Consider the following 23432-nt stretch of genomic DNA (forward strand, 5'->3'; position numbering starts at 1 on the left):
TTCGTCGCCGACATCTTTTTTTTTTATTTCTTGTAACGTACGTGTCCAAGAGTGTCGACCACCCACATCTCTAACAGTTTTCACAAAGGAGCGATTGCTCCATCGAGGTCAGTACTCCCCCGAAGTCGTGCTATGCTGCGCAGACGTGGCACTGGGCAGTGAACTCTGACGTGCCCAGCTGCGAACTTCCATTAAACACTTTTTTCTTCCATTTCCATACTTCACCACAAAGGGTACTACAAACACGTCATGCGCAGAACGCTATCTTTAATTTTTTTTAATACCGAAGTGCGTATGCACGACTTCGTATGCCAGGCGAAGCTTCGGTGACGACAACAAATGTGTAGGGAAAGATATGCAGAACTCAACCCGCCGCTTGTATACAGGGCTGAGCGCTGAATTTCCGCGACCCGTCTCAGCAGGAATCATAGACCACGAAATTGGTATATTTTCTCATCCTCCTTCTTTCACAGGAACTAGCCGAAGCCGCCATGGACAGTGCGTGGGAGGTAAGCCAGTGTTTTATTTTTCATAATCTTTATAGCCAGAAATGAAGCTTACTTTGAACGATATCTTCATTCGCGCGACCCAATGCAAGTTTCATAATTGTCAATTTTTCATCGCCAGGCGTCTGCTAATATCTGGATGAAGGTAGATGCATTGCAAGTACTGCATCCAATACACCCCGTGACACCGCGAGGCAGCTTTAAAAGCGGTGAAGAAGACTGAAGGTCTTCCCGCCGGTCAATTTAATTCAAGCGCCACTCAAATTACTCCAACTGCCAGTCGTTTTAATCCAAAAAGCACTCAAACTAATGCAAGCACAATTGAATTTAATGCGAACGCCAGTCAACCTAATCCTATCATAACGCACTTCAAGAACCTTTGAATTGCAACTCAACTAATGTTTTCTGAGAATATTAGGGGTTTACGTTTTGATTCCAAACAAAAAGGCAAAGCGCGGGAAAACTTGCGTTCCGCGCGACCAATGACACCGTATGGACACTTTTTTGTGTCTTTTAAGAGCAACTCAGAAAGCAGAAATTCCGGCACACAAGTCTGCAGAAATGTCAGAATTGTATGGTTAAGAGAGCTACCCATTGGACCACCAACGTCCTGCAGATATTAGGCAGGGATCCGAAGGGCGACATTGGTACGTCCATTAAGACAAAGAAAGGAGCATGTGGATCATTCTTGGATGTCCATGGGATCGTCCCATGCAGGCGAATTGGCGTTCATAGAAACAACCCTCGAACGCCATAATAGGATATTCGGATATCCAAAAGATGTCTGTCGTGCCCAACAAAAGGGCGAAACCTTTACCGACTACGTTGAAGATGTAGTCCACATTTACCGGCGTATCAACCCAGATATGACCGAAGACGAGAAGGTCAAGAACATCTTGAAAGCAGGGAAAACGTTTGGGCGTGTCGGTGGCAAGTGTGTAATAGCTGTGTTTTACCAGTACTCACCTACGGGGCAGAAACCTGGAGGCTTACGAAAAGGGTTCTAGTCAAATTGAGGACGACGCAACGAGCTATGGAAAAAAGGATGATAGGTGTAACGTTAAGGGATAAGAAAACAGCCGATTGGGCGAGGGAACAAACGCGAGTTAATGACATCTTAGTTGAAATCAAGAACAAGAAATGGGCATGGGCAGGACATGTAATGAGGAGGGAAGATAACCGATGGTCATTAAGGGTTACGGACTGGATTCCGAGGGAAGGGAAGCAGGGGGCGGCAGAAAGTTAGGTGGGCGGATGAGATTAAGTAGTTTGCAGGCACAACACGGCCACAATTAGTACATGACCGGGGTTGTTGGAGAAGTATGGAAGAGGCCTTTGCCCTGCAGTGGACGTAACCATGCTGCTGCTGCTGAAGATGATGATGATGATGATGGCATACATAAAACTGGGATACATAGCGCAAGAATGACACAAGGACGAAGCAGGAACACAGGACGAGCGCTAAGGCATGGAAGATGAAGAAGCAAGAATCAATCAAGGCATAAAAGACGACGCCTTCCAAATGCTCTTGGGAAAGAGTCCTCAAACGGTCAACGACCTCATAACGGTTTGCCAAAGCTATGAGGATCTACGCAAACAACGGCTTTCTACGCACCGAGCTCTCGCGCAGCACGTAGCTCTTTTAGCTCTGAGTGATCGTGTCAGCTTTACTCCTTGCACTTCAGCAATATTCGAGCAAATGCACCAATTTGTCCGAGAAGAAGTAGCACGCCAACTCCCTCTACTGCCAGTTAGTCCAGCGTCAGAGTCGGCCTTGTCTCACGATCTACGTCAGGTGATACAAGAACAAGTTGCTAACGCCGTACCACTTGCTCATCAACCGCCTCCTACACCGGTTCCATTTACGTAGGCTGCCGTTTTATCGCATATAATACCTCCAGCTGCAGCTATGCACATATGCACCTACAAGCAGCTACTGGTCGCCACAGCAGTCCGTGCGCCCACCTCGACAACATTTCCATCAGTCTCCGCCTGCTGTTCTCAATCCATGCCGCACCCATGACAACGGGCCTTTTTGTTATTCGTGCGGCCTATCTGGGCATGTAGCACTGCTCTGCCGCCGGCGCGGATGGTATTCTTCGGATTCTCCGAGGGCACAAAGCAACCGTTTCGACTTTCCGTCCCATTGCGCTACTGCCGCTCAGCCTTTCGAAGCCTCGCCTCCTGCTTCCCGAAACTTCAATACTCGTAGGTCTCCGTCTCCCGGTCTTCATTCTCTGTCGCCACTTATCCGTCGCCCTGAAGCAATCCGAGAGGAAAACGAAGGAGTGCGAACTCAACGAACTGCTCAAGACCTCATTTATTTCCTGCGAACGTCCTTAAAATTTATGCAGAAGACATTGTAATTCATGCGCTTGTAGACACGGGAGCAGCAATATCAGCGATTTAGGACCAGTTTCGTCTTAACCTTATAAAAGTCGCGACGCCATGTTCTGCCATTTCATTACGTAAAGCAAGCGCTGTGCCGATTGAACCCTTAGGTAAGTGTACCGTGCGTGTTGTTATATGCGGCAGTTTATGCCATGTTGAGTTCATTGTTCTGCCTCGCTGCTCCGATGCCAAGATTTTAGGATGGGACTTTATGTCCTCTCATCATGCCGATATAGATTGTGCCCGTGCTGAACTCGCGCTGTCGCCATTCGGCAACAACGTTTTTGAATATACTGATGACACTTCCGGTCATGTGTTCGTCAAGGGCGGCGCCGAGATTCCTCCGTACTCTGCCTCACTTGCACACGTTTCCTGCGTTGGGTTTTCCGACTCTAGAGTGACTTTCACGCCGTCTAAGCTTGCTGCTCGCCGTCATCCCTTCTTGCTTCCTTTTGCCCTTCTTGGCATTTGACAATGTTCCAGCGCACATTATGTATCGAGCCTATTTCCTTATCCTGCAAGCCTGTTCCACAATGAGTGTCTTGGTTATGCTGACGAAATCGAACCAAGCTTCCTTTACGATGTGCCTGACGACCCGGCTTCTCCCCTGTGTGACGTTCTGGCCCTTCAAGTTTCTCCTCCCACGCCGCCGTGCGACCCAACATTTTCCCGGTGTATTTATCCCAGCCTCACTCCACGCGAGCACGCCTGAATCGTCAATCTCTTTGACAGATTTCGCATGTCGTTCGACCTACAACAGTCCATCACATCGACCCGGGAAATCATGCGCCTTTACGCCACAGGCCGTATCGTGTATCCATCACGGAGCGTTGCGTTATCGCTCAGTAAGTTGGACACATGCTCCAACGCGGCGTCATACAACCTTCGCACAGTCCCTAGACTTCTCCTGTAGTGTTGGTCTAAATGAAAGATGGCAGTATTCGTTTCTACGTGGACTACAGGCGACTAAATAGGATCCCATGCAAGGACGTTTTATCGACTATCCAGTATTGACGACGAGCTAGACTACCTCCAAGGCGCCGAATTCTTCTCATCTTTAGACTTAGGATCCGGGTACTGGCAAGTGCCAGCGGCTGAGTCAGACCGTCCAAAAACGGCCTCCATCACTCCTGATGGTTTATTTGAATTCACCGTGATGCCATTTGGCCAGTGTAACGCGCCTGTTACATTTGAAAGAATAATGGACAACGTTTTGAACGGCCTGAAATGGTATTTATGTCTTTGTTAACTGTACGACATCGTCATCTTTTCACCGGACTTTCCTTCCCACTTACTTCGACCTGAACGTGTCAAGTGCATCGCCAATGCTAGCTTCCAGCTTAACTTGAAGAAGTGTCGCTTTGCTGCCCGGCAGCAGGTCATCCTCGGCCATGTCGTGTCGAAAGAAGGTGTACTCCCTCTATTCCCGCGAAACTACAAGCCCAGTTTTCGCGATGAACAACCTGGAAAAAACGGCACAAGTTCATTGGGTTAGCGTCATACTGCCGCCGTTTCACCCGCAATTTCGCAACCATACTAGCACCTTTAACGAAGTTTCTTCGTGATGGCCACATACTTTCGACCTGGTCACCGGACTGCGATGCCGCATTCACAATGCTGCGCTGTCACCACCAATCCTGCGCCATTTAGAGCCAAGCGCTCCGACTGAAATACACAAGGATGTCAGTTCCGTCGGCCTTGGTGCCGTTCTCGCTAAGAGAAAGGCTGGCTTCGATGAGTACGTCGTCGCCTTCACCAGTCGTGCACTCACTAAACCGGAATTGAACTATTCTGTAACTCCAAAAGAATTCCTGGCTATAATTTGGGCCATAACCAAATTCCGTCCGTATCTCTGGCCGCTCATTTGACGTGATAACTGATCACCATTCGCTGTTCTGGCTGTCATCTTTAAAAGGACCATCCGGTCGTCTTGCCCGATGGGCCCTTCGATTGCAGGGATACGACATTCTCGTGCTGTACCGTTCCTGCCGAAAACACTCGAATACGGATGCCTTGTCTCGTTCGCCCCTAACAAACGAGGTTAGCTCGCGGACGGCCTCATTGTCCGAGTTTTCCCTTGCTGCCACAGAGATTCTTCTGGAGAAGATGAAAGATCCATGAATTGTGTCCATGCTGAGTTTCTTGTCCAGCCCATCGACACCCACTACCAATCACGCATTACGTCGCCAAGCACATAACTTCTCCATTCGCGACGAACTCTTGTACCGTCGTAACTACCGCTCTGACGTCCGCAAATAGTTGCTTGTAATCCCTGGGCATCTGCGTTCCGATATTTGAGCAGCGTTCCACGACGACTCACAGTGCGGGCATGCAGGTGTACTGAAGACGTACCCGCGACTACGCCTTCGTTACTAGGGGCGGGGACGTATCGATTCATCCGTCATTATGTCCACTCCTGTCTTGTTTTCCAACGCCGCAAAGATGCCCCTTGTCATTCAACCGCCCCATAGCAGCCTTTGCCTTGCCCAGCACGTGCTTTTCATCGAGTAGGCATCGGCGTTTCTGGACCTCTGCCAACCACATCAGACGGCAATCGCTTGGTAATCTTGGTCATCCAGCATCTTAAGCGCAATGCGGAAACTTTCCATTTGTCCAGCGCTTCTGCACGTGACGTCACATGGTATATGCTGCGCCACATCATATTTCGTCATGGATCTCCCTGGGAATTACTCAGTGACAGAGGCCACAACTTCATCTCCCACGCCATCGATGCTCTACTCAAAGAATGCCGTATCATTCATCGCACCACTCCTGCATATCATCCGAGCGTTTTAATCGCACTATAGGTGACATGCTGTCCATGTACGTTGCACCCGACCAAAGCAAATGGACCATTTTCTACCATTTCTAACCTACGCTTACACTTGTTTCTCCTGTACGGACGCGAACCTTTTTCTACAATGGATACTATCCTTCTGTACCGCCCTGGCACCACGGAAACACTACATTATCCGAAGCTGCTGCACACGCAGAAGACTGTTGCAAGCTATTGCGTATATCTACGCCAGAAGACCAGCAACGCCAGAAGACCGGCAACGCCAGAAGCACCATTGAGAAACTTCCTATGCTCCTGTATGCTATGATCCTGGCTCGCTTGTGTGGTTTTTGGTTCCAGCCTCTACCCTTAGAATGTCACCGACGTTCGTGTCGAAGTACCAGGGCCCATACAGCGCGATCCATCAAACGTCTTCAGTCAACTATATCGTGGAACCCCTCGAGCTACCTTTGGATCATCGCCGTCTAGGGCTCAAAATTATGCATTTCCAGCGTCTCAAGCCGTAGAACGATCCGCCTGTCTTGCCCTATCCGTAGGTCGCCGTGACGGCTTCCTTTTCCGCGGCGGAGATAACTGTACTGTAAGATAAGGGGCAGTGGGGCTGTGGCTATGAGAGAGAGAACGACGACGAGAGAGAAAAAACCTTGTTTGGATTCTCCATCGGCTGTACTACCTCTCGCTGCTCTATCGTTCTAGTCGCGAATGCTTACTGCCCAAAGTGCTTCTGACATACTAAAGGATCACTTAGGCAGTTGAAGGCACGAACATTACTGGAGTTTCAGAGGTACTAAAGCAGTTACAAGACACTTGCTTCAGCACAAAACCAAACTGATTTCACAGGTACTAGACGTTACAAGATACTTGCTGTACATGATAGGTAACAGATACAAATTCACCTTAAGTATTGACAGGCTAGAAGGCCTCTAAGCAAGTAAACAGAGGCTAAATGCGACATTTCCACGGTCGCAGCCAAATATTGCCGAAGCCGTCACATCTACCTTGGCGACTACATAAATAACTAAAGGCTTGCAGCATCCTCTCTTCAGCAGTCATATACACAAAATGCATTGTATGAGTCAACCCGTACGAAAAGTTAACAGCATTTGTGTGAGCTTGTTCAGCGGTCACAGACAAGTAATTATGGAATTTTATGTGCCAAAACCACTTTCTGATTATGAAGCACGCCGTAGTGGAGGACTCGGGAAATTTCGACCACCTGGGGTTCTTTAACGTGCACCTAAATCTAAGTACACGGATGTTTTCGCATTTCGCGCCCATTGAAATGCGGCCGCCGTGGCCGGGATTCGATCCCGCGACCTCGTGCTCAGCAGTCCAACACCATAGCCACTTAGCAACCACAGCGGGTCACAGACAAGTACAAGTACATCCTAAATATTCACAGCTATTAGACAGCCTCGATGGCAATTAACAGAAGCAGAGCGCGGTTTTTCTTCCATGGCATCAGATAGATATACTTCTGAAAAGATCAAAGGTATTTTGGCGACTGCACATTTTACTAAGGTTGGCTACAATCTGGCTCAGCAGTCGCAGACAATTACATTGCAATTCACAAGTACTAGGAAATTTAGTGGATCATTTCTGTAGACTTGGTTCAACAGTCAGAGACAAAACTAAACCCAGTTTACAGGTACGTCGGCCCATAAGGAAGTTACCACTCGCTGGATGCAGCCTTATATTCATGGTTGCAAATGCAGAACGGATGATACGACGAGTACGCTACACAGTTTACCAGTCTTCCTGCAGGATAGGTTCTAGTGGTCGCAGACATGAAAATGCACTGTTAAGATGAGACGTACTAAGAAAGTTCACATATTTCTGTGGGCTTGTTTTGTGCTGATCATCAAGGAAGAATGATGGCGACTTAGTGTGACACCAGTCTGATGGCAGGAACACAGCATTGCTGTAAAGTATGCAAGAGAGCCGCGTTAGCAATATGTACGAAAATTACTATCCAACATGTGCATGCTAACAACCTCGACATTTAACACCGATCTGCTGCTTCTGACAGCAACTTGGCTTTCTTGTGGCTTTATGCAAAGTTGCTGAGCTAGCCATCCGAAAAGAAGTTGTAATAATTTCAACTCTGTGCAAAGATAAAAGGAACTCCCCAGTCTCTACGTTAGCGTATCTTTGTCAAACGAGCTGATAACAGTAAAAAATGTCACAGTCTCACCCGAAAAGCGAAGCAGTGATTGCGAAACAAATTACCAGACAGCTATAATTAAGCAGCCATATGTGTCATCGCCAGTGTACATTACAGAAAAGCTTCGCTTCCTCGTTAAATTGACAAACGTGGTGTCGTGCTCAAAGCCAAGCATGAACACACATTCACTGACGGTGAACCTGCTGTAGGAATGCTGGGCATGATGAAGTGAAGCAGCAGCGACAAGCGATCGCTTCTTGCTGCTCCCAGCCACAATGCGTTTCCAGAGCCAAGTTTACGCGACCTTCGACACTACAGCTGCGGGGGAAAAGCCGCTCACGAAGCCACCGCCCACCGCGGCGCACGTTAGCGTCAGCAGAATTTCGTCAGGGGTGTGCCTACAATTTATATCGCAATAAAAAAAATCAGGCGAAGGTCGACATGCAGCTTCAGTAACAATACAATGACAATATGGGGATGCAACAGTCTCGTAATCTGATCCAGCGCGTTGCGCACACATGACAGAACATACGCTGACCCAAATGATAGAAAATGGGAGTGGAAACAAAACATAAGCAGCACGGTTGGTCAGCCGCCCTGTGTGAGAGGTGCTGCCAAAGAAATAAAAATGCCTAAAGTAGTTCCGTTATTGGGCCCTTCTGCGGTTTTGCGCTTGCTCTTGCAATCACGGTTACACGAAGAAAATTCAAAGCGTACACGAAGCTTAAGCGACAGGGTAAATCAGATGACAGATATTTAATTAACAGTCGAGAGAGGCAAACTTTCCCACTTAAAAAAATTTACTATTTATCTTTACTTTCACAAACCACGATCTGATCATGAGACACACCATAGTGTGTGTCTCCGGAATAATTTGCACCACCTAGGGTTCTTAACGTGCACATAACATTGGAACATTTCCATTGTTCATAAGCTAACCGAATCGATGTTTACAGAGACCATTCCATCTCGGAAAATTCGACGGGCGCCATTGTTATACCAACTCAATCGGTCATCGAGTTTAAGACTTCACACGTAACAACATCTACAGGTTCCGAACTCGGCGCTCTTCGCGCTGCTGTCGATCACATTGAAAAAGAACAGCCCAACAAATGAGCAATATTTTGTGGTTCGAAAGCAGCCCTCCAGAGCTTGCGAGGCTTACGACGCGGCAATTATGAACAGCTGGTGTCACAAATCAACGAAACTTGTCATTGCGCGTCTGAACGAGGTCATATCATCTTTCAGTGGCTGCCGAAGCATTGTGGCGTCGTTGGTAATAACCTCGCCGATGACGCTGCCCGTCGTGCCCAGGCTGGCGCACTGACACTCCTTATACCTTTATCGAGAGTAGACGCTGCAAGAGAGCTTCGCAGTCTCGCTCGTACCGTTATGTTAAGTTACTGGCATACACCACTGAACTCTAAATGTCGTTTATGCAGCCCCGACACATCACTGAAACTTAAATTACCAGCAAATCTTTCACGACGTAATGCTATACTGCTGTGTCGACTGTAGGTAGGAGTAGCATTCACCAACTCCTACAGCTATCGTATTGGAATAGCGGACTCACCAATGTGCGCTAATTGCAAGTGTGAAGAGACCATGAGTCATGTTTGGTGCCACTGTTCTCGCTTTGATAATCAGCGTCAAACTCTCCAGTGTGCCTTGAATAGACGGGATGACAGGCGATTTACGGAAGCAAAGATCTTGGGAGCCTGGCCTCGCAGTTCATTAGCCCAGAAAGCAGTTGGAGCGCTTTTGCACTACCTGAAGGCAACAAACTTGCGTGCCCGACTAAAGACATCCTACACCTAACTTAGTGCATGTGAAAGTGTGGTAAAGACTCATGTTTTCTCTCTCTCTTTTCACTCCCCATTCCCCTCCCCACGTGTAGGGTAGCAAACTGGACTCTGTTTGATTAAACTCCCTGCCTTTCCTTCTCGTCTTCTCTCTCTCTCTCTAAATCTCAATACGCGGGTGTTTTTGCATTTCGCCTCCATCGAAATACAGCCACCGTGGCCGCGACTCCATTACTAAAGATACGACAACTGCGAAAGAGCAATAGTCTAATGAGCGTGAAGGTTTGTATCGTTACAGACAGCTGAGACGTAAGCTTGACCTCACCGTCATATTAGAGCGCACCCGAGAACGTGCAAATAAGCAGAAGTTTCACAATCACCCAAAGTTCCTTTATCTCCAGAAAGGCAAGTGTACAGCATGCTTTGGCGCGAGCAATATAACCGCCCAGAAGTAACGTGAGAATTCAGCAGCTTGGCCGCCCAACCATCATCACCTGCAGAAAGTGCTCGGATCGGAATAAAAGTACCTACAAAAGTATAGTTTTACCAAGCTTACGTTGCTTTACTATTGCTCTCGCAATTGCGCGGTCTCGATAATGAAACGCAAACAACAAACGAAGCTGAAGCGACGCGCTCATCTGTCGAAGTTGCATGACAGAAATTTAAGTAACAGTCAATAGAGACAAATGTTCCCCGTTAATCAATATATGACAACGTGCGAACGATAAATAGTCTAATAAGTAACGTAAACGTTTCGATCGTAACATACAACTGAGTCGTAAAATCTTGACATCACTATCATACTAGCATGCACCCGACAACGTCTAAATAAGCAGCAATCCACAAGTAGCCAAACAGTTTCGTTATTCCCAGCAAAGAAGGTGTATGGCATTCTTTCAAAGAAACGGCATTGGAAAATTCAGTAACACCGCCAGCCAACCATCACGTGCAACAAGTGCTGCGATTTTGATACAAATACCCACAAATGTTTAGTGATTTCAACCGTACGCCGTTTTACCATCGCTCTCGCAGTCGCGGTTACACAAAGAAAAATAAAACGGCAGAGGAAGCTGAACAGACACCGTTAATCAGTGAGAGTGGGCGCGTGACCCAAATTTAGCAGTCAACAAAGATCGACAAACGTTCCCCATTACTAATACTAAACACAACCCCACGTGCGAAGGAGCTATAGTCTAAGTAGCGTAAATATTTCGATCGTTACCGGAAGCTCAGACCTAAGCTTGATCTTTATTACTGTCATAATACTATGCATCCGACCGAATGCAAATAGGCAGTAGCTGAACAAGTCGCCGAAAGGTTTCCTTTTTTAGAAAAATGTTCATGGCACTATTTGGCACGAATATACTAGCCGCAAAGACTAGCGTGGTAAAGTTCAGCAGTGCGGCCAGCCAATTAACCATCGCGTGAAGCAAGTGCTCCGATCGTGATGCAGATGCCTACATCTGTATTCGACGTGGTCAATCACCGATTGGCGTTATCGTCGCCGCAAACCATGCAGATGTACAATACCCGCCATTCGATTACGCGCATACACGTCACTTTAGTCGTAAAAGATTTCAGGACTGTTAATATAAAACACTGACTTCATGAAGTGTACTTACTTCTTGGTAGGCGTAAGACACACAGGCCCCGCGAAGATGGAGCTCAAAAGCGCACGACGAAAACGTTCACCTGGAATCGATAAACGTTCACGTTGGAAATCAGGAGCCCATGACACGACCGCCACGTTCTGAGAAAACGCGCAGGCTGCGCGCGGGGCGCGGCAACCTGCAGGCATTCCGAGCCTACAGAGAAGGGCGACCAGATCCAATAAAACGGCAGCGTTAGGTCATGTGACCGACTATGCGCAAATCAAAGGAAATCGCGCATGCAACAGACAATGACGATTCGACTCGGTAAACGCAGTCACTGCTCCTTTCTACAGCAGTGGTTGCAGCCGTTACAGAGTTTGACGTAGTCCGGTTTCTCGACATGTTCGGTTAGCGTTGGAGCGTAGGACACCATTCATTTCTTTACGCTATGCGGTAGGTGGTAATGCTTGGTAATGCGCAGCTTTTGCGGCGCTCTGCCTACTGCTTTGTGACGTTCCCTTCAGATATGCTTGTGTAGTTTCTGTCGTTCATTGCAACTTCTTCCTTTATCGTCTGCACCGGCAGTTTGATCCTGAGTGCAGCAACCTCATGTTGCTGCATGACATGACTTTTCGGAAGATCGTGCGCTGAAGCCAGCCGTGGAGACATTGGGATCACTAGTGATGCGCGCAATGCGGTGTTCTTGTTTGTTTATGCACCATAGCTTCACTCATTCACCATAGAGTGAGTGAATGAAGCAACTTTGTTTTGAATGCCTGCCGAACGGTTAGCCTTCCCCGGTTAGGGAGCCGTCACCGCGACGCGGCCATGACGTCTTCGCGGCGTGTGCCGCCTCTACTTTGGCCGCAGCCGCACTACTCACTTTGGTCGACCGCGCCTGCCCCTATTTTGGGGTGTCAGCCTCCCTCAAGTTTCGCTCGGTCGTTGCCTTTCCAGGGCCGCCGAGATCTGCTGGACGGCCTGCATTTGGACATCTTGATCATAGCACCTCGTTGCGGCCTCGAGCCGCGGCGGCATCGTTGTTATCGTTGCAGCTTCGTGCGGATTCTTAGCACAGTCCCAAAGGATGTGAGCTGCAGTGGCTGTTTCCTTTTGGCACACACAACACAGGTCACTTACATAAACACTTGGACACACGTGCCTCATCAGCACCGGGGTGAGTAACGACCCCGTTTGAAGTTGTCGATATAAAACCCCTTCCTTATCGGTCAAGCCCGGATGAGGTGGCGGCATAGTCCTTCGCTATACTCTGTACCACTTCACAATTGCGTTGTAGGAAGTCATTTTGTCCTTGGTTTCCCACCACCACGACGGGTTTACCGCAGTAGCAGCGGCAGGGTTGGTTAGTCCTCGCGCCGCCGTGTTCGTCGTCTCGTTGTGGTTTGCGTTGCCGTGATCCGACACATCACTGCCCATGTGCGCCAGAAACCACTTTATCACGACACACCGATTTTCACTCGCGAGATCGACCGCACGCAACACACGCGCGGCTTCACGACACACCCTTGCTCTGGCGTAACTTCTCACTGCCGTCCTATAATCACAGAGCACAGTCGTGCACTCGGGGTCGGCGATGGCCAGGGCAATGGCCACCTCCTCGGCTGGATGCGCCCCTCGAGTCCGCACACTCGCCGCTGTTATCGTTGCACCGGTCGATGCCCCGACGACGGCAGCGCCGAATGCCTTTCAGTCATGTGGATACTCTGCCGCGTCCACAAACACGGCACCACTGTCTTTGGCATGGAGATCGATGAGCGCCTTGGCCCTCGCCGCCCGCCGCTGCTTGTGGAACTCAAGGTTCATGTTTCCTGGCACCGGACATACCCGTAGCCGTTTACTAATTGCATCCAGTACACGCACTTCTGTATTTTCGGGTCCCTTTTCCTTTCGCCCCAGGCCTAGGTCACGCAGCACTTGTCTGCCCGTTCTTGTTTCCGATAGCCGCGTGGGCTGAGCGGTCCTTTGCGCCTCAGCGATTTCCTCCAGGGTGTTGGATGTCATGGATCCAGGGTGTCATGGATGTCAAATAAAAATTTGCCGACAATCACGATACTCCCTACCACGAAATTTGAGCGCAGCTCTAAGCGATATATTGGCTGGCGTGGACAGTCTCCCAGGTGTGGCACGTTTCAAACGTGGCGAAGTGTGTTGCGACTGCCTTAATCGGGAGATCACTAGAAGCAACGCGTCGATGACGCGTTGGCGCAATCCACAGCAACCGCCGCCGACAGACCTCCCCTCATGCAGGGCGCTACTGTGGCGCCATGTCCTACCCCATCTTCTCAGCAAAGCCTGTCGTACGCGGCACTACACTTTTATGTTCAGCTATTTCACCATACCCTCTTCGTCCGCTCTCCTTCTCGCGCTCTTTCCACTATCGCCGTCTTTCATCTTCCGCTGCGCTCTATGTACGCTTTAATACTTCACTCGTGCGCGTTCGTTCGGTGATCAGGGACAACGCCAACGCTCTGCGCAGGTGCGGGCACGTAAGAACTGCTCTCTAGAACTTGTTTGAACAGCATTTCAAATATGACAACGAGAAGGTGCTAGGTTGAGCTCACTAGTGACCATGGGTCAATTAGTTTTGTATCACACTGGAAACCATCATTCGGGCACGTCGTCATTGGTATCTATCCAAATGTAATTAAATGAGCATTTGCGCTTACAAACTGTATCTAATAATGCTGTCATTAAATATTAATTCAATTCTCCATTACTTTGCTTTGATACAGCTTATAGCCATAGGATAAACTGAGAAGCTATTTCAACAGCGATTCAAGTTTTATAGTACGGACGTTCTAGGAATGAGCCACTAGTGATGACGAATCGCTCTGCATTATGATGCGGAGTGATTGCGATGTAGAGCAGAAAAATGCTCTTTCACTGACATTTTTGTTAAAGATATCAATGACGATGTGAACTAACGATAGCTACCACTGTCATACAGAGCAAAGTGATCCGCGATCACTTCCGACGGCACCCTAGCATCCTATAGCTATTCCACTATAATCACTGTTTAAGAGGGCTTTCATTTCCCAACCCTGATCCTATAATGCATAAAAGTACAACAACACAAAGTGCAAGAGCGGATCACTAGTGATCCCTAACGACTCGGCGTTATCATTTAACAATTATATCGAAAATGCACATTCGATAACAATTTGATTGCTACCAATGATGACATGCTGGAATGAAAGCTAGTACTATCACGCTGAAGATAGTAATTCAAATAGCACTATTGAATCAATGCTAGCATCTTAGAATTATCATAATTGAATCGCCGTTTAAATAACTTTGATTTGATATCCATGATGACATGCTCTATGAAAATCGGAGTGAACCGAACAGAGCGCATCACTAATGATCACTAATGTCGCGGCGTTGTCATTTGTCAATGGTACCAAAAATGTTCATTTCATGACAGTTTAACTGATACCACCGATGACATGCACGAATGTATGTTGCCGCTCAACGAGGGAATACGTGATTCATAATCAGCAGTGCCTTAAGCACACCAGTTTTTCTTTTATTACATTTTATTGATGTTCATGGGATTATTGTGTTTATAACAGGGGCAGCACTGAACTGAGCCTAACAAGTAACTTGTTCTCACTAGTGAGCAGGTCCCATTAGTTAGGTTCATCATGCCGTTCATTTCTCATTTTATTAGCATATGAATGCTGTCGCTGCCGACGTATTCGATTGAAGGCTACCTATAGCGGCAGCAGAAATATTGATTGGAATTCACCAGTAACCAAGACCTACCAGTGGATGGTGGTCGTCATCGAGTCACTCTTTGGTGTTTTAGTTGATACCCAAGACGGCAGCGCACGTGCATCACTACCTCTTTCATCGATCGAAAGATGACATTTCCTTGGACTTCATCTGCGATAATTTCTCTTCTAGGTTGTTCTCGAAACACAAAGATAAACGTCCAAATGCTGTCTTTAGCCACGGGGAACGATTTTGCTCCCCCCTCCCCACCTTGTCCTTCAATATAGAAAAATATGAGTCTTTTCTGGAAGCCACGCGTTAGCAAGGATTACACCGGAACCTTCGTCCAGTCTTGTGTAAAAGTCGACGCGCTTGAGCCGCAGATCAGATTTTCGACGATGGAAGACTGCTTTGTGTCTCTCTCAAATTGTTTTCCTCAATATATCATGAAATGAAAACACTTCTAGCGCAGCGCTCAGATTTCACATTAGGGATTATTGTAGTCGTCCGTAAATTTTTAAAGAGAAGAAAGAAATCGAACTATGATGGGTAATGGGACAAATAGGTTGCATTAATGCGCTAGTTTCTATTTCTTCATGGTGGAAACTAGAGCGTGCTGGGACGGGACACAAAGGAAAAAGAGAAATACAAATATTTGTATATGTCTGCTTTCTTCGTGTCTCGTCGTTACAGCTAGCGCTCTAATTTACCCATTTATTGTTACAACCTGTCAGGTACACCGTAGCAAAGGGCTCATCTGAGGGTCCTTGACGTGGGCATATACCTTAATTCGCCGGTGTTTGCTTAGTTCCTTTTGTTTTTGCATTACGCTTCTATCCCAAAGCGGGCGCTGTGGGCTTCAATTGAACCCGCTACTTTGTGCTCAGTAGCCACCGCGTGCGGAAAAAGCTGTGAAGGCTGTGACATTGTGTATTATGCATTTTGGTGCGGCATGTTGCAGTTCATGCCTGCAGTTCGATCATGCCTGAACATGCCTGCAGTTCGATCATTGGGCAGCACTGCCTGGAAAAATCCTTGTCCAAGAGCACACGGCTTAAACACTGCTATTTACTAATCACCGCCACTCCCTTCAAACGGCCTCTAGGTATGGCTCTTGCAAATGAATGTTGCGATGAGTACGGTGATGTGGACCTCGAGTACGCATTAGTTGACCGCGTTTGGCACGTTAACTTCACCATGTGTAAGTGCCGCGAAGAAACTTGATAGCCCTCCGGAAGGTGTGCCAGACCTCAATTTGTACTTCCACATGTAAAATTACGGGCTCGGTATGCCCTCTACATCGCCATGTCGCCTATATTAATCGCATCTTCAGCTGGGAGTTTGGGATTGTTCAAGGCCGCTCTCGCGAGCGGCGTTGTCTTCGGCTGGTTGAAAGAGCGAACGCGCCTTGCACTTGGCTGTTTTTTTTTCTCGATCACTCTCCTCTAAAGACTCTTGATAATTTGAAAGTACCGCCACTCTTTGAACTCTGCCGCCCCCGCGTGACCTCCTCGCCCCTTGCGTGTCCCCTTCGCGGCAACCAGTTTTGCCCCGGTATTTCTGCTTGTGTTTTGCTTGTGTTCTTCTTCTTCATTCGGGCCATTTCTCTCCTCAGCTCGGTTGGCTCGGCGCTTTAGGTTGGTGTAGCAAATTTTGAACGCTGTGTTTCCTTCGCTATGTGCTAGCGCTATGCCGTGCTGTTGCGCATACAACTGCAGAGAGAAGCCTGAACATGGTTATGTCGTTTGTGTGATACCACAAGGAAAGCGTGACGGCTTGCGCGGGAAGCAGTGCATGCATAGCATTGGCCTAAAGAACTTTGTTCCAACAAAGAACAGTGTTGTTTGCGACGTTAGACGCGTTTGTTATTGCTCGTAGCAAAGCATCCCGTTATGCTGCAAATTTCTCATTCTTTCGGCCTGCTCACCAGCATTTTTGTGGCGACAATTTGTACGTTCCACAAAAATGCGGTTGTCCTCTATATGTTTAATACTCCGTGGCGGCTCCAGCACTTGGCACGTCGCCAACTGTTATTCAGTCGGAAATGCAGCACTGTAGATTCTGATTTCCGCTCTGAAGAATTATGTGCGTAGATACAGCCTCTCGATCGCACTTTTCGCGATTGTTAGGATCCGCTGCCTGTTTTACTAAAAATTACAGTAGCGGCTTGTAGTGAAGCTATTATTTCTAGCTGACGTCGATGTGTACGTCAGTCAGATACAATGAATGCAAACCCTGAAAAAATTAGTGGCAAGTATACCTGTGGTATTGCATGCGATGAGCGCTATTTAATAAGTCTTTAGATGTCTATGCTTCAAAGTGGCGTTGTGAACAGAAAATATCACGTGACCTAAGGAAGGCCAGAGGCGACCCAAAGCATGTACACTCCTGTATAAGAGAAGGATTAGCCAAATTAACTCATGATTCATTAGTGGCTGAATTAAGGTGGATTGTAGTATAGTGAGAAGGATTATGTGCATGAATAAGGATTAAGGTCTATGAATAAGGATTAGGAAGGATTAAGGTGGATGTAGGAGCATTAAGGTCGATTAGGGTAAATTAAGGTAAAATAAACTTGATAACAGGGGATTAAGACCGATTAGGATAGATTAAGGTGGATTAGGCTTTATGGAGGGGGATTATGGTGTATTAAGCAGGATTAAGGCACATGAATGAAGATTGTGGTGGATAAAATATTATTAAGGTGGATGAAGGAGCACTAAGGTGGATTAGGGCGGATTAAGGTGAATTACGCTTGATGAAGGAGTATTAAGACCGATTAGGGTGCATTAAGGAGGATTAATGTGCATGAAGGAGGATTATGGTTGTTAAGCCTACTTTAATAAACCTTAATGCAGCTAATCCTTCAGCGGCCTTAATCGGCATTAATCCTCCTTAATGCACCTTAATCCATCTTAATTCACCATAATCCAGCTTCACGCTTTTTCATCGACCTTAATCCACCGTAATTACCCTTAATGTACCTTAATCCTCCTTCATTCACCTTAATCTACGATAATTCTTAGTGCACCCTAATCCTCCTTCAGCGAAGTTAATCCACCATGATCATCCTCAAAGCTCTTTAATCATCCTTAATCCACCGTAATCCTCCTTCATTCTCCTTAATCCGCGATAATTCTACGTAATGCACCCTAATCTACTTTCAGCGACTTTACTCCACACTAATCGTCCTTAATGCACCTTAATCCTCCTTCAACCACCCTAATATTCTTCATTCACTTTAATCCCCCTAATCCACCATAATCATCTCTAATGAGCCTTTATCACCCTTCATTCACTCTAATTCACCTTCATCGATTTTAATCCACCTTAATTATCCTAAATGCACCTTAAACCTCCTTATCAACCTTAATTCATCTGAATCATATCACTAATCAATCATTACTTTGATAATCAGTAACCATCTTTATACACGGCTGCACATGCTCTGGTTCGCTTCCAGTTTCCTTCGGTCACGTGATATTTTCTGTAACTCACAACGCGACCTTGAAACAGAGATCTAATGATTTCGCATATTAAGCCAAACAAAAGGGATGTGCCACAAGCAATACTTGATCAGACGTACAAAGTAAAGCACCTCATCATGCCGCAGAAAAATTGTGTGGAGTATAAAACTCGCCTCAAATCTTCTTTTACATCAGTATAGCCCGTTCATACGGCTTTGAGAAAATACCAACCTCCTCTTAAACGTGGCCTTCAGCATTAGCGATGCTGTTATCAGCATTTTTCAAAATTTTCAACACCACTGGGGCGCGCAACTGGCCCAGAATAACACGCCTCTATAGAATGATGCTGTCCGTCCGCGCGAGCCCAGGGGAAAAATCGTGCCGTGCGCAGCCGGCGTGCGAGAAGAATCAAAGAGGAAAGCGGCGCGAGGAGGAGAGTGTCACTACTTTCAAGTTATCAAGGGGCTTTACTTTCCTCAATCTTCGAGCGCTCTGAGGCACTCCGTGACCTGTTGTCGGTGTTTCCCGCAATTATCATCACAGCACAGTGCCGCTGTTGTTAGCGAAGGTCCACCGCAACCTAGGCCAGTATATGCTGGCGTCTCGACGAGCGCTCACCGCATCGAGGTGGCAGTCGTGGTTGTGGTGGTGAAAAACTATTAGTGGTACCACAAAAAGTACAAGAATGTATGGTAGGGACGACCCTGATTAGCCCACCCCTTAGAAACAGCTGGTGGAGTCCCTAGTACGGGAACCCCAGTGGCGGTAGCCACCGTCTAAGCGCACTCAACTGGGGGCTTTTGGGCCCGTGGGTCAGAGCTGCCAAACGCGGCAGCCTCCCAGTCCTCCCAGGTATCGTTGTGTGAGAGGGGGAAAGCAGGGTTGGATGGGCAAGTCCACACCATGTGGTTGAGGTACGAGGACTTTTCCGCACAGTGTGTACAAGCTCCGGTAAAGGCTGTATCGGCATGTTTGAGAGCCGCCGGGCCCAGTTTAGTGTTGGTAAAGGGGCGAAGCAGGAGGCACTCCTCCTCCTTTTTGAGGCCTCTACATGGTTGGGGGTAGGGTTCGTGGCCAGATTCATAATACGCTCTTATTTCAGTAAACGAGTAGATTGGGTTGGGGGCGGAGTCCTGATCGGCGGTTTCAGAGAAGAAAGAAACCCGGTCAGAAAGCGTGCGGGCGGCAGCATCCGCTGCATCATTTTCCTCTAATCCCATGTGTGCAGTAGACCAAAACGGCGCATCGGGGGTGGGGGTCAGCGGTTTGGAAGCAAGACTTAACGATGCGATAGGCCAGGAATGGAACATGACCCTGTTCGTAGTTCCGACAGCCCCCTCGAGAGTCGGTAATGATGATTTGAGAGCGAGAATCGGATGCAGCCGACGCGATGGTGACTTCCTACGCATATGTTATGTCCCTAGCGCGGAAGCTGAGGCTAACTGTTTTGCCTTCGAGAACCACCGCGGTCGTAAGCCACCCTCCATGGTGTGGTCCGGAGGCGTCCACGTATAAAACGCCGGGTTTGGAGTCATAATGCCGTGCCAAGGCCTCCACCGGAGCCAAACGACTACCATCATGGTATGGGTGTGCCATGTACTAGGGAAGAGGTTTCACGTGCAAGTCATAGCGCCATCCTTGTGATGTGCGTACGCTCTCTTCCATCTGTCAGAGAGGTTGGAGGTGTAGTCGGGCAAGTAGGCGGCGACCAATCAGTCTCTGAAAAAAGCATGTGATTTTCTCGGTAGGATCGGCTTCCTAGAGCTGCAGATACGTATTAACCATCCCCAGGCCCAGAAGGCGCTGGTTATACGCGCGAACCGGGAGATTAAGGGTCTTTTAACAATCTTTTGGATAATTACCACGAGGGCGTCCTCTTCGTGATTGCGGAGATGGAGGTATTTAGTCGAACACAAGATTCGACTAGTCACAAATGCACTTGTCAGCAGCAAGGCATCTTTGCAACTGAGACCCCCGCGCTAGCTAGAAACCCGGTGAACTATGCGGCCCACTTGATCCCCCATCAATCCGCAGATTCCATAGTCTTGTGTCGGACCGATGGTGTTGGCTGATAAAAAGTTCGAGGTCTCTAATCTCAGGTAGTTCAGGGATTGGACCATACTCTAGCGAGATAGCAATTCCGAATGTGGATTTGGGCGAGGGGCGGAGATGCACGAATTCAGAATTTTGGGGGGAGCCTTGATGGCAGCAAGCGTGAGCATATCGGTTCACTTTAGTCGCTGCTTGCTGCAGCTTGGCCTGCGTGTCTCCCAAAGAGCCTTGCGGGGCCCAGACAGTGATGTCGTCCACGTAGAGTTTTTGTTGCACACCGGGAATGGCCTCCAGCTAAGCAGGCAAGTTCTTCATTGCCAGACTGCACAATAGAGGGAGAGGACAGCTATCTGTGGTGCACCTCTGGAACGTAGCTTGCATGGGCCATCTTTGGTGTGCTGTAAGCCCAAGTTTGCATACCTCTTTGTTAGGAATTTTCAAACCTACTCAACAGCGTTACGCCCGCAGTCAGTTTGAGAGAGACGAGTTAAGATAATTTTATGAGTGACGTCGAATTATTTCTAAAACTCCAAGGGCAGGACCACCTTGTAGTTGTGGGGGCATTCACTGGAGCCTAGGTATTCCCGCATTTTGTTGAAGGACGACGTCCTGTGTGCATTTGTCGGGGCGAAACCCGAACATGGTGTCCGCAAATATGTTGTGGTGCTCCATAAGTGTAGACAATCGGTCCCGCACCATCACCTCCATTGACTTGCCCACACAAGAGGTGAGAGAGATGGGGCGGAAGTTGTCCGTATGCACGGTTTCGCCACGTTCAGGAATAAAGGTGACGAGTGCTGTCTTCCAATCAATAGGGAGGGGTATTTCTCCGAGCCAGATAGAATTGAAGTTTGCCCATAGTAAATTGTAAGCCCAGTCCGGCAGGTTTGCCAGGAGCTGGACTGTAATTCTGCCCGTCCGGGTGCAGTGCCACGTTTCATTTTGGCGAAGCGTGCCTTCAAGTCATGGAGCTGGAAAGGTTCATCCATTTCGGCAATCTCAGAGCCTGCATATGAGTATGCCGGCCTCGGGCATCCTGAGTAGTGCACATGTATTGGTCCCTGAGCTTGTACGCCAGCTGAGTTGTGTTACCAACAAAGCCGTGGATGGCACCCTGCAAGTGCTTCTGCGTTTCACTGCGGGTTTGTGTGGGGTAAATCAGGGTGCCAAAGAGTCCCATGTGTTTCAGTTGGACATTTGTCCTGCAGCCGTATTGCAGTGGCTAAGCCAGTTAGAGTCGGCGAGCTGGGCCGCCTAGTCGGTCATTTTCTGGGTCAGATCTGTTATGCGGGATTTTAGCATCCTGTTGTGCTTCTGTTGGCACTAGCGACAGACGAGGCTGTGCCGGGCTTCCCAAAGTTGGAGGTGGGTCTTATCGATATCTGAGACTGCCTATGACGATTGGACCTGTGTTTCCGTAGAATGCAAGCCAGCAACCGATTTCTAGGTCCCGTCTTAGTAGCCTTGCATGTGTATGCGAAAAGTGTCCTTCCAATTTTGCCTCAATTTCGTCCAATCTGGGATGCGGGTCTGTTTGATGGCTCGTGGCATGGGGCGTGTGCGAATGGTTTTGCTTATGAGGCAATTGTCGCTGCCGAGGGTTTCCTTAATATTCACCCACTGGGCGAACTGAATCTTGCGTGTACAGGTCAAATCCGGACAGGTGCCCCTGGTTAGGGAATCGCCAATCCAAGTTGGGTGGCAGGATCAGTGAAAGGGTGACGCCCACCGTGGACGTAAGATCCGCCAACTTGTGGGCACGCTTCTTTTCAACGCCATATCCCCAGACCCGACTGGGGGCATTGAAGTCGTCCACAATCAGGAGGGTGTCCTGGCCCGCAGCTCTCAGCGCACGACTGCAGAGCTCCACGAATAAGACGCTTTAGAGTTCGGGAGAACTGTATGCGTTGAGTATGGGAATGGGCGGGTCCTGCTTGCGGAGCGGGAGGATAGTCACTATCACGTAGGAATAGTTGGTTTGGAGGTCATGATCGCCGTGGTTAGCTGTACAATTTCGATGGACGCAGAGACAAGACAACGGGTTCTCTTGGAACGTCAAATAATTTGTGATAATGGCGCCTTTCCCTGGCTCTTGGAGGGCAACCAGTGCGGGAAGATGCTCAATGGTTGAGCGGAAAAGGCCGAGGTCCACTCTCTTGGTGCTGGAGCGGAGGCCCCGACAGTTCGACTGGGTCATGGTAATGGGCTAGGCCGACTTGAAAGGCGGAGAACGCCTAAATTTAATGTTGGTCCCCGCTACGTCTAGGTGGGGCATTGAGGGAGCGGAGCTGCCTCAGAGGCAGTAGGCATAACAGAGGATTGATTTCTAGGCTTTCCAGGAAGCAGTCTTCACAATCGTCAATGTCGACAATGCGACGCAAAAAATCGGAGGGGCGGCCAGATGAGGAGACCCGCTTTGCGCTGCGACAGCTTGGTTAACTTGAGTTGTGATCCGGTCATCACTTTTCTCGAGTATCTGGGCCATTGAGGTGCGGATTAGGAGCTCCATTTTTGCGTTGAGGCGCACCTCCATGCCCTAAAAAGAGTCATGGCCTGACGGCTTCGGCCGCGTAATCTCATTATCCATGTACTCCGCATTTGAGGCGGAGGGGCAGGTAAGAGCCGACGGTGAGTTGGAGAGTTGAGCATCAATGCTCGCAATCTGTGGGGCAGCAATCTGCGGCTGCGGACTACATCCGCAATGAAGAACTCTTTCGCTTTCCTGAGCGCCACTCCCAGCGCAAAGCTACGATGGCGTCTTCATCGGCTTCGCCCGCCGGCAAGACGCCTTCAACCCAGACAGGATCCACCACGCTCACGGTACAAGGATCCGGCGCGAGGCGCAGCAAGCCCACAACGATGTAGAAGCCTAAGCCTCTGCCTCGACAACACCCCGACGATTTCGTCGTCATCAAGACACATGAAC

The 23432-nt window shown here is 48.5% G+C and overlaps 1 protein-coding gene across 2 annotated transcripts in view; it reads left to right on the plus strand.

The window, feature by feature from the left end:
* The first annotated feature begins 354 nt into the window (after positions 1 to 354).
* LOC142571082 (uncharacterized) overlaps positions 355 to 23432 on the plus strand; it is a 66343-nt gene continuing 43265 nt past the window's right edge. For both annotated transcript variants that reach the window (XM_075679374.1, XM_075679375.1), the window contains exon 1: positions 355 to 509. In XM_075679374.1, the coding sequence (XP_075535489.1) occupies positions 492 to 509 (18 nt within the window). In that variant the 5' untranslated portion in view covers positions 355 to 491. The remainder of the gene's footprint in view (positions 510 to 23432) is intronic.

The sequence above is a fragment of the Dermacentor variabilis genome, chromosome 2 (assembly GCF_050947875.1).
Source record: "Dermacentor variabilis isolate Ectoservices chromosome 2, ASM5094787v1, whole genome shotgun sequence".
Taxonomy (NCBI): domain Eukaryota; kingdom Metazoa; phylum Arthropoda; class Arachnida; order Ixodida; family Ixodidae; genus Dermacentor; species Dermacentor variabilis.